General features: G+C 43.5%; 1 protein-coding gene across 1 annotated transcript; it reads left to right on the top strand.

Annotated features, from left to right (window-relative positions):
- Positions 1–232: 232 nt before the first annotated feature.
- Positions 233–10,762, top strand: OSTM1 (osteoclastogenesis associated transmembrane protein 1). Its single transcript, XM_062624881.1, has 6 exons — positions 233–572; positions 3,628–3,742; positions 5,197–5,294; positions 6,542–6,706; positions 7,486–7,651; positions 7,959–10,762. The coding sequence occupies exons 1-6, from the start codon at positions 258–260 to the stop codon at positions 8,012–8,014; spliced, it is 915 nt and encodes a 304-aa protein (XP_062480865.1). The 5' UTR covers positions 233–257; the 3' UTR covers positions 8,015–10,762.
- Positions 10,763–11,637: the final 875 nt, after the last annotated feature.

Below are 11,637 nucleotides of genomic sequence, written 5' to 3'. Positions count from 1 at the left end.
TAGCCACGCTTGTTTTGGTGCAGCGCAGGACACGGCTGGGTGCCTGCGCTACGAGTGCACGCTGCCGGGGGACGCCCACCTCGCTCCGCACAGAGCACAGCGGGACCCCGGTACGCCCCCAACAGCACCAGGTACACGCTGCTGCAGCCCCGCCCCTTGCCCCGCCCCTCCCCGCCGCAGCAAATGAGCCGCGGCGATAAGCGGCAGGGGCGGGATGCTTCTTGGTGCGGCACTTCCGGTTCCTCGGCGCGGCTGCTATGGCGCCGCTGCCCTGCTCCGTGCTGCTGCCCGCCCTGGCTCTCGCCCTCACGGCCGCCGGGGGGTCGCGCCGGCTTCCGGCGCTGGGCGAGGCGGAGGAGCTGGCCGAGGAGCTGTGGGGGGCGGGGCTGCCCGGAGACCTGCCCGAGCTGGAGCCCGAGTGCCGCCAGCTCCTCGCCGGCTTCGCGGAGGGCAGCGCGGCGCTGACGGGCTGCCTGGGCCGCAGCGCTCGCCCGGTGCGGCTGTGCCAGGCCTGCCACCCCCACTACCGGCACCTCCTCGCGCAGTACGGCAACATCGCCCGTGCCGTTGGGGTGCGTCCAGGGGCCCGGGCGGGTGAGGGGGCTGCCAGGCTGCTCTGGGCTGGAGGGGGGCAGCGTGCGGCTGTTCCTGCTGCGCTGGGGCCGGGCTGGGGGCCTGGGCAGCCTCTTTGAGGCTTCCAGGCAGGTAAGTCCCGTGCCAGCGCGCCGCTGGGCCCTACGCAAATGGCTGTGAGTCCCCGGCAAGGCAGGCGGGCGGGCGGGCCCCATGCCGAGGCGCCGCTGCTTCGATGCCCCTGCGGCCCGTTAACGGGTATCTCTCCCGGCTGCGTGCTGGGGTAAGGAGGGGTGGCGTGTGTCAGGCCGGGCCTGGTGCGGCTGGTGGTGTGACCTTTGACACGCCGAGAGCAGGGCACCCGTGTTCTGAGTAAGCGGATCTCCAGCCTGCAAAGCTTAATTCCCAGCCTGTGAACTCCAACAGGTGTGTAAGGCAGTTCAGCAGGGGCTGGGGGTGTTTGGAAAGCACTGCTGTCAGTGACAGCAGTCCTCTGCTGCCTGAACTGGATCCAGTCAAAGCATGGTCTGAGCCACCAGCCTGTGGCATGGTCTGGGGCAAGTTGCTCCACCTGCAGAAAAAAGGCTCTGTAAGTGGAAAAACTTGAGTTGTTCTTGCTGATGTCGCAGTGGCTAAAGCAGCACTCTGGCTCACTGGTTATATATAGCACCAGTGAGGAACACTGCCAGAGCTCAGTTGCCTGGCACTTGGAAAATTGATGGTCCTGAAGCTGTGGCCAGTGATGCACATCATCCTTGGGGGTCTGCGTCACAGTGATTTTGCCTCCAAAGCTGACAGGAGTGTCTTGGCAACAAACTAGGAAGTCTTGTGTGCTGGCTGGAGTCTGTGGATCCCACCAGTGGGAAACCTTGTCTGAAGCTGGGTCTTCTGTTTACATTCTTCACACTCTTGATCATCAGACCAAAGAACCTTTGTCTATTCTGTGATGATGGCTAGAAGGGGGTGGCCTGGTAAGAGGACAAGCAGAGAGCAAGTTTATAGTTCCCTGGGTTATGCTTCCAGTCTTGGGATTTATGAATCTGTATTTAGAATTGCTACTGACAAGAAAAATTTGTTGCCCTTTAAATCCAGGTAAACTCTGGAGCTGCAGTGTCCTGCTGCAGGCCATTTTGTAGCTCAGTTACCTGGCGTGTGAAGAAGCGTCATTCTGGTTTTGATGTGTTGTCTGCTCATTTCCCTACACCACTTCAGTGCTTGTATTGGGAAAGCGCATGGATGTTCGTTTGATAATTGTGCTCTCCAGGGCAGACATCTTGCCAGTGCTCTCTTCTTTTAGTTTGTAGACCTGTAGTTGTTTTATTTGTTTCTAATAAGGAAGCTGCTTCATATCAGTGACTAAGTAATGGCAAAGTGAGAAACTGAGTATGTAATTCCCTTGGGTATTTTCAGAGTGATGTTTTGGCTAGGATTAGGTTGCCAAACATATTCCAGTACTTGCAGTACTTATGAACTCGTTACAGCTGCTGTTCTTGAGTAGTGGCAGCCTGTGTGGTCTGGAAGGCACATCTGTATTAAAGAGTATTTGGCTTTCCTTCTGTGTGTGGTTTAAGTAACCAAGTAAATAAAGGAAGTGAGCTCTTGCAGCCTCAGTCCACCATCACAAGTAATCAGATATCTGATGGTTTTATCTTTGCCATCCTACAGTGGGTATAGTGCAGCATGAAAGTATCAGCCAGGTTAAGTTTGGACATCCCTGAAATGTAAAATCCTCCTCAGTCAGCTAATTAAAGAAATAAATAACCCACATGTATTTAAGTAATGATACAGGCCTACTTGTTCCAGTTTTGGATTTAAAGTGCTGTTTCCCCACTCATGAGTCCATCTGGTGAGGAAGTTTCACAGTTAAGGGTCTTTATGAAGCAACTGGAGAGTTTTTCCACATGAACAACTTTCTTGCATGGTTGTGTGTAAGTTGGTAGAAATGAAAGTGGGTGAATGTCAGAGTTAGCAGATGTGGTGATAGTCTAGTTCTGCAGCTGAGTCTCAAGGCAAACTTCCTGTTTAAAAAATAAGCCTATTTTAACAAAGGGAGGCAGAAACTGAATCTTAAAGCTCTGTAAACAGGAACGTCTCTCCCATTAAAGAGATTATTTTCTTCTGTGTCCCACGTCACTTATCAAAGAGGCTTTTGACAGCTTTGGCAATTTTGAGAAGTGCTTAAGTCAACTTAGCAGCCAGAAACCAGGAGCTAGAGCACAGGAGTCAGCTGACTGGAGGTCATGGCTTTGTATTAATGATTTGAAGGAGAAAATAAAGCTTTGAGGGAGAAAAACCTTGTTGTGAATTCTGATAGGAATACTTTCTGTTTGTTCTGTAACTGCTTTTATAGTCGCTCTGTGTTGTTTTATGAGCTTGGTCCAGAGAATAAGTTGCTGTAAGAGTTGTGCCAGTGCCTGCTTTGAAGATGGGGCTGGGGAGTGTTGGGTGGCTGGTTAAGACAGATGAGCTGGTACCTGTTTTCTTGGGAGGGCAAGCGCCCAGCCTGGCTACAGGCTGGGGGGTGCCGCCACAGAACACTGTGCTCCTAGTATTGCTGCACTGGGAGGAAGTTTGCTGCTGATACAGCACAGTGGTACAGGGGTTTCACAGGTTGTTTTCTGCTGTTTGGGTTTGCTTTATTTTGAGGCCAGTCCCTTGGTTCAGCTTCTTCAAATGTTTCTTCAGTCCAGTAAGAACACCACCATCTTTCTCTCTGACTGCATGTGCCTTGGGTGGGCTTCTGAGTCAGCAACCCAGAAGTGGATGGGTATGAACTACCTGGCATAAGAGGACCTGCCTTTGTGCTGGTCTTTTATTTTTTTGACTGACTTGTATACAGTCTTAGTAGATCTTCAGAGACCATGTGCAGTGAGCTATGCTGCTCGTAGCATGAATTGGAAGAACAAGAAACTTTTATTGTTCCGTCAGTTGCTCTGCCTGTTCTAGAAACGTTTGTGATTGTTTTAGCTGTGATTGCCTATAATACATTTCAGAATTTTCTCTTTATATTGCTAACACCTGACTGCTTTCTCTGTTGTTTCCTTTTTCTTCCAGAATTCTTCTGAGAGCCACAATTGTGCCAAAAGCATCTTGACCTCAGACAGGCTACAAATAGTTGTGACCCTTTCTGACTTCTTCAATGAAACCTGGGAGGCAGCCAACTGTCCAAGTACGTGACTCCTTCTGTAGCTTTCATGCTACTGTTATGACTTAGTTCCTGAAATTTGTGCTGATCAAAATTATACGTGCTTGTTTAAATACAGTCAGTAGGTAACACAAAAATTCTGAACTAAAGCCACTCAAAAGAAGGGTACAGGAGCTTTTTATTCATTAAAGGATACTACCAAAATCCAAGGGCACTGGCCTGTCAGAAAACTTAGTTGTTACATGAAGATTTATTTACTATTCTTTCAAAAATTAGTCTTGTTCATTTTCTTTGTGACCTACAGACCTTACCAGAGACTTTCCTTGGCTTCATTGCAGTTTCTTCTCCATCTTCCCCCTTTTCAAAAAGGCTTGTATAAGAAACTTTTATTTGTTAGTAAAGTCAGTAACTTTGGGATACTTATGTTTGTTGAACAGCACCTGGCTCCACAGCCGTGCTTTTGATTTCATTTTATAGGTGGAGTGTGTCCAAGTCTATCCCTGTATCTCCCTGTGCCCATGCTGATGGTGCTGTGTCATGCTTACAGCTAAATTGTGGCTTTTTTGCCATTCCCCTGGTGTGGGAAGTGGGATCCTATCCTGGAAAACAGGGGGAATAGCACTATGGAGTTGAGTGTTAAAGATGCTGTGTTTGCTGCAAATTCCTTTGAGAGTCCAGAAGAGTTTTTCCTTTGTGAGGGGTGGAAAGGCAGTACAGGAGCAGCATTGTGGGCTGTGCTGTCCTGCTGTGCTTAATCTGTGACCTATGCGCTGCCTGCTTGGTGTCCAGCAGAATGCTTGCCCTCAGTACTGATGGTGCTTCCTTGTTTCAGGAGAATTTTCTAGGATGTTGGCTTGCTCTTGCAGTGCTGTTGCTGAACATTGAAATTCCCACACTGCTGTTGTTTTCAAGGGTCTGACCAGTTAGAACACCTGAAGTGGGGTGGGGTGGATGGAAGCAGTAACATGGTAGGGTTGAGCCCATGTCTGGGAGGAAAGCCCTAGAGGTCCCCTCAGAGCTGGTGAAATGGTCAACTCTTTTCTTAAACAACAGTAACCTGCACTCTGGTTTTTACTACTGTGTTCATGGTCTAGCTGTTTCCTGATGCTCTCTGTTTCATCTTCGCTGCTGGTGCTTCTGCTTTCACAAAATGGCTGTTACTGTTGCTGGGCAAAGCCAGATTTGCGGGCTAGAAAATAAAAGTAATGTCTTGTTTTATCTTCAAGTCTAAAGATAATTCCGATCCCCTCTTCAGAAAGCTCTTGATGATAGTCTTCATCTTTCACTTAATCAAGGCCAATTAATTCTGAAATATGTTCTCGATGAAGAGTTAGGTCAGCGGGTCTGAGACGTCAGTGGCAGGCAGATAAGAAAACCACAGTGTTGACTAGAGCTCTTTTTTTGCAGGAGTGGAGTATCTGAGGCTTGTTGGCTATGGAATGTTAGAATATCCTGATGTTTTTCTTTCTCTTTGACAGATTGTTTAAAGAACAACAGTGAGGGATTATCAAATTCTACTGTAGAATTCCTGGATTTATTCAATAAATCTCTGACATGTTTTGAACATAACCTTCAGGTAATTTATGCTGTGTACTTCAGAGAAGCACTGAATCCTCTAATTGCTAGCAAAATCTTACTTATACTGAATAAACTGCAGATACAGATTAGGCAAATAAATTGCTGGTGAGTTGAGAATTTTAGGCAGATAAAGCAATGATCTCTTAAACACAGTTATCTACAGATTGAGAGCATCAAATTGATTGTAATTGATATTTACCTTGACTTAATTTTATATGTAATTGCAATGCTACTTCACATCAGAATTTCTGAATTCACAATAGTTGATAATTATATAGTAAATCCTGGCAAGTCTGCATGCTGTAAGTCTCCTTTCCTCTATCTTTGTGGAATTGTCTTATACCTTAATTAAATCTTTAAATAACCTTTTGATAATATAGACTAGTTCAGAAAGACCAGCTACCTCAAATCGTTGTAACAATTCTTTTGACTAGTAAAATTATGGGTAGTTAAAGTTTGTCCATATTGCAGAGGCAGTATAACTTAGTGAAATAAATGTGGTAATTGTCCTTAAAGAAAATCGCCTAAATAGCCTAAGAAACTGTGCATATTCCATTTTAAACAGAAACTAGCCAAGTTCCAGAGTTGTTCAGTAGTAAAAATGGGAAATGATGTCTGTAGGCTGATCTCTGAGGAAACTGTTGGCGTTTTTTAATCATTAATGATTTCTAGGAAATACGTCTTTTGACTTTGGTCAGGAGCAATGTGGCCTGGCCTGCTGGTCACTTCAAGTGTCTGAACTGGAACTTAACTCAGTGGTTGGTTGGTAGCTGGTACAACCATTACTGGGTTGCAGTATCTGTCCCTGTCAATGTAGCTCAGCAGTTGCAACCTACCAGTTGTTAGGTATGGGCAAATAAAACCAAAAGACAGTGAAGGAGCACAATAGCTCAGGCTTCAGAGTAACATTCAATTATTAGTAAGTTATTTTTTCTTCCTGAGTACCGGTATTATAAAAATAAGCATTTAAATAAAAAAAACCTCACTGCTAGCTCAAAGAACAATTTGAGATGCAGAACTTGCAGGAAATGGAACTTGTCCCTACTGAATTAGGGTTGGTCCCTTTTCCTCCTGCTTTCTCATGTGAGTTTTCCATCTGGGCCTCTACTCAATTTAGGATGCTATAAATCAGGATTTTGGTTCAAAACTCGAGTCTAGTTTTTAAGTGATGGCTTTTTAAACATTTTTAATTTTTTTTTAAATAATGCGTTAAAACAGCATTTATACAGAGTTTTGTAACCCTAGGGACAAACCATCCATCTGTCACCAAATAACTACACAGAAGTATGTAAAAACTGCAATGAAACCTACAAGATGTTGAATGACCTGTATAACAACTTGCAAAGGATGAACAGGCAAGGTGGTGAGTCTGGGCACTCTGCACACTTGTGTATTGACGTGGAAGATGCAGTAAGTATTTATTAATACTCGACAGAGAGACCTTGTTGTGGAGTTCTTCATTAGTCCAAGTCATTTGTGCTTGTCTTGCTAGGGATTGCCTTTTCCCTTTACGCTTGGCAGCAGTGCTTTTGACAGGCTCATGTCTTGTCGGGAAAGTTAGCTTGTGGGGCTGTCTTGGTCTTGTCCTCAGTCAGTGTGGCAGGAGTGTAACTGAAGCTTCTGGTCACCCAAGTGCATTCCTGTTTGAGTAGCTGCAGTTCCATGTCTTGTTTCTGTGAAGGGGATGGATTTAAAGAAAAATAATCCCTTTATCTTCTGTGAAGCTTTACTGCTATTGTTCTGGCTAGTGTAATAATTGATTCCTTATTACAGCAGCTGTTTCTAGGGGTCCTTGGCATTGGCGACATGTTTGGAAACAGCTTTGTTATATTGTGGGGTTTTAAGTGGTTTGGGCAAAAGGAGCGCTGTTGAAAGCGTGGGATTAGCCCTGTCCCTGAAATCTGTTAGTGAGTTCTCTGGGAAACAGGCATGTGTGATGTGTGTAGTGTTTCTGAGTACAGTCTGGTTTTGAGGCTTTTAAAAGTTTTGATGTGAAATTTTGGCTCATTTTAATTGTCTGTTTCTACATTTCTGGGGATTTGCTTGCTTTTGGGGGGAGGTCTGTTAAAGTGTTGTTTTCTGAGATAATACTTGAACACTTGAATGTCTTGAGACCTGAATGTTTGCCATGCTGCACAGCAGAAGTGCATGTGCTTGCTTTCATGGCTTGCTTATGTTTTTTCTTTTAGATGAATATCACTCGGAAGCTTTGGAGTAGGACTTTCAACTGTTCTGTTCCCTGCAGTGATACAGTCCCAGTGATTGCAGTTTCATCCTTTATTCTCTTCCTACCTATTGTTTTTTATCTTAGTAGCTTCCTTCACTCAAAGCAGAAGAAGCGGATACTCATTTTGCGTAAGTGATGGTGCTGGCATTTCACTATGAGAGCTGGGTGGTGCCAGGGACTCGCTTGGCTCTTGTGGGAGTGGGGGCCCAGCCAGATCTGCCTGCAGCTGTGCTGACGGCGCTAATAGCAACTATTAGTCTGCTGCTGTCCCCTGAAGAAGGGTAGTAAAGAGCTATAGCCATATCTTTTCATTAAAGTTTCTGGACGTGAACAGAAAGCTGTTTGCAAGTCTGTGTCGGATAAATAGAGGGAGTGGAGAGACTAGTTTTGTGGAATTCTTTGTGTTTAATTTTCATATAATTTTTCCCTTTCTAGCCAAGCGCATCCAGTCAAATGCCAGTCTTGTGAACATCCAAGAAAAATACAGCTGAGCTGCGAAACAAAACCTGAGAACTGCTGCTGGTATACAGTGGGTACAATTGTGTTGGAATGAGGCCGGCACAAAAGAGGAGTTAATTATGGTTTAGTGTAATGATACAGAGCAACACAAGTTAAACAAAATGCTGTCTGACTTCTAAGCGAGCATATTAACAAACATGACAAGGCAGGGCTGTGTGACACTGTATGGACTCTGGTTTTGAAAAATCTGTGGATTTTTTCCTTTCAGTCTTGAGTTGAAGCTGGTGTTTTTCTGTTTCTAAGCTTTTGTACTTCTCATCAATAGAGTAGCTACACTTCTCTTGCATAGTCTTTTTTCATATTTATCTTATTTGCTTCCCAGAAACCTAAGATTCAGAATCTTTTTGAGGTGATTTTTATAGACAGACAAAACTTGAAATAATATTTGATGTTCCTGCTTGAAACATTAGGTTTAATTCTCCATAATACTCAGTCTTGCCAGTCTTGGGATGGACAGGAAATCTTTAAAAAACATTCCCATCTTTCCTATACTCCTCTCAAGTCATGCTGCTGGTATCAGTTAAAAAAAAAAAGGCAAAAAGGCGTGAAATATGCAGAGAAAGTGATGGGATAGAATGTCTAAAACCAGCAACAAAAGCAACAGAACTGCCAGTGCTGGACTAGAATAGTTAATCATCAATGACTACAGTATTCGGTTATCTCTGAAACAGACGGCATATTTAGTCATTTGCACACTTCAACCACTAAAATCATTGCTTTTCATATGTTACATTTTCAGAGGCTTATTTTAGATGTCTGTTTGGGTAACCAAAAGCTTCACTCCTTGTCTGTTTATTGTGTCATTTCCTTTCCTTTTTAATTATAAAGAGATTTTTTTTTTGGTTTGTGTTTTTTTTTTGTTGTTTACGTAGAGAAGTGAGGTAAAGTCAAGTCACTGGAGATGCTGAATTTCTTGGTCTAGAGCTTGCTATGGCTTAATACTGAGGTGTGTTTACAGGAGCTTTGTAGGGGGAAAAGCTTCTTTTTCTGGGAAAAGCTTCCTTTTCTAGATAGTACGTATTTAGTGGTAAATGAACCAGGGGGTTCTCTAGCTTAAAAACTGTCCTGAAGGGCAATGAAGGTACTGTGTTGGGAATTGAATTTTCCAGGAATAGTTCTTACAAGAAACCAAGGCCTGTGAAATAGATGAATGTAAACAAATTCAAGCTTGCAGGATTCCAAAGCTGATGGAGGAATCGGTACAATTAACTGATTGGGCAATAAGCACTGGGTAGTGCTGCTGACAGGCTGTGGGTGCAATTCAGTGGCTGCAGCAGTACCGGCGGTTCAGGCTGGTTATTATAGTACTGATTTGGGAGAGTGGCAGGGTTGAAACGATTTATAGCTGTAGTTGAGGTTAGTGAATGCCAGAGTCTTTGCTGCCTTTTTGAAATGGTTCTCTAAACTTGAGATAAAAATGAATGGCTATTACAGCCAAAAGGTTAGATTTCTCTTGGAATCTGCGTGTCTGATGTCTGTCAAAAACCACTATGGAATAGTCTTATGTATTTGACTTGCTTTGGAGCCTACAATGTTAAATTTTATCTTTGCACTAAGGCTCAAATAAATGTATAAAAATATAACAACACTCCTAAAGCTCTTCAAATCATTGGTTTTCTTGTCCTTACTTTTTTGTGTTTTTACGGAGTTAGGACATGCTGACAGCTCTTAAGTCAAGTTGACAGTATGTTTAATATTGAGAAAAATACCGTGTTCTTGCTTGGTCCCACCCACGATTGCCTTTTTGTATTTTATCAGTCAGAAGTGTTTATCTCCCTCTGTTGAACGTATGAATTACTAGGTCAGCAGTCAGTTTGTTCTAGGCAGTTTACAACAATAGCGCAGAACTGTGTTTCTCGTGGTTATTATGTAAAGTTACCTTCTTGCGGCTGGGAGAGGCATGCTGCCTTTAAAAAAAAAAAAAAAGGATTATTTTTTATATCTATTATTCTTCAACTTTCTGGGACTTATTCAGCTGCCTGCTTTAATAGCATTACATTGATTTGGGACATCATATGATTGAGAACTGGTCAAAGGAATCTTTCATTCGTGCATTTAAAGCCAGTTTGTATGTGCAGCATTTCAGAATGACTGCTTTTATACTGTAAGCAGTGGCTTTTTGAGCACATTCATGTTAAGTAGGTCTGAAAGTCATTACTTTTGGATATGGTGGTTAAGCACTTTAAAAAAAAAAAAGAAAAAAAATTAAAAAATCAGCTTTTCTTATTTTGCTGGCTGCGGAGCCGAACGGAAATACTCGTGTGGCTTTGGTTGGTCTTTATTTTAAAGCAACAGTAAAGTTGACACTTGAGATTTTTAATATTATGTCTACTATCTTCTCCTCTTTTTTTTTTTTTTTCTTCAAACTTTTGTACTACTGGCTTTCTTTACACAGTGTTATATTAGTAGGATATTTCATATATAAATTGCTTGAATTCTCTTTATACACTCTTTCCTAAAGAAACGTGGAAGAACACAGACTGTGTTGAAGGAGAGTTAGAATTCTTTTTGCTGCTAGTCTTTCATCTTGGTTTATTTTTTGCCTTTTTGGTATTACATGTACTAAATAGGATGGACTTTGAAATCCTGGTTGTTTGTATCTTTTTGTGCAAATAAAGATTTCTTACTGTGCGGTAGCACTTTGATTCATATTTATACTTCCTAGGAATCCTCTAAACATGGAAAGTCAGCTCTAATAAAGATTGTCAATAAACTGTGAACAGTGTGGTTACTTAATTGCTTCATTTCTAGTCGTTCTGTATTCCTGCTGTTCTGGGTCTGTGTTCAGAAGCACCTGCTTATTATTCCTCATTATGCCATTTGCAGGAAAACTGCATCAGAAAGATGTTTTCAGAGTAGTGCTGTGCTGAATTATGGAACAAATGGACTGCAACTGCTGAGAAAGGCTGAAGTTTCAGCTCACTCAGAGCTTACTGAAGCATATTGAAAGGCTCCTGGTAGTTGCAATGGAGTTTCTTGGGGTGTGTGTGTGTGTGTGTGTGTGTGTGTGTGTGTGTGAGTAAGGCAGGCTAGTGGAGATAACTTGCTTTCTTTGTGGGCAGGATTTCAGTTGCCTGCATTGTCAGCTTCATCAGGCATAGTGTTGGATTGCTGTTGAGCTGAAAGATTGCCTTAAAAATGGCAGTGCAATGCCTCACTATGGAGAGAGCTGGGTGTCTCACCTGATGGTAGCAGCCTCATGCACTAGTGGTAGGATGTGCATATCTCGAAGGGAAACTTCAGTCTCAGTGCATCATTTGCAAGGGGCTTCCAGGAAGGTTGGGGAAGTTGTAATGACAGTGTGTGAGGTGCGGCTTAATCTGGAAAAGCAGGAATGGTTCTGGTTGCCTGTATGCTTGGGAGAAGGACTTGAAAGGGGGTAAGCACAGGAGAAGGGCAAGTGGGAAGTGTGGGGGATTTACCCAGTGAGTAGAGCAGAGGCTCAGAGCATAACTGAGGGTGGAAATGTGTTGGTCTTTTTTTAAGCACACTTGAACAATGTGTTCTAGAGGAGGAGGCAGCTGTTGTAGTTCATGGTTGAAAGATGCTGAGAAAAGAGGGTACAAATAGGGCCTTGATTGCAGCTGGGCTAGAA

Source organism: Pezoporus occidentalis, unplaced genomic scaffold (genome assembly GCF_034315485.1).
Source record: "Pezoporus occidentalis ecotype Australia unplaced genomic scaffold, CSIRO_AGI_Poc_V1 ctg109, whole genome shotgun sequence".
Classification (NCBI taxonomy): Eukaryota; Metazoa; Chordata; class Aves; order Psittaciformes; family Psittacidae; genus Pezoporus; species Pezoporus occidentalis.
This window is presented reverse-complemented; position numbering and strand designations above follow the sequence as displayed.

Bases quoted from the DNA above. Each gene is read 5' to 3' on its own strand.
- OSTM1 (XM_062624881.1), top strand. From the start codon at position 258: ATGGCGCCGCTGCCCTGCTCCGTGCTGCTGCCCGCCCTGGCTCTCGCC. The intron at 5,295-6,541 runs GTAATTTATGCT...TTGTAACCCTAG, and splicing joins GTTTTGAACATAACCTTCAG to GGACAAACCATCCATCTGTC. The intron at 6,707-7,485 runs GTAAGTATTTAT...TTTTTCTTTTAG, and splicing joins GTATTGACGTGGAAGATGCA to ATGAATATCACTCGGAAGCT.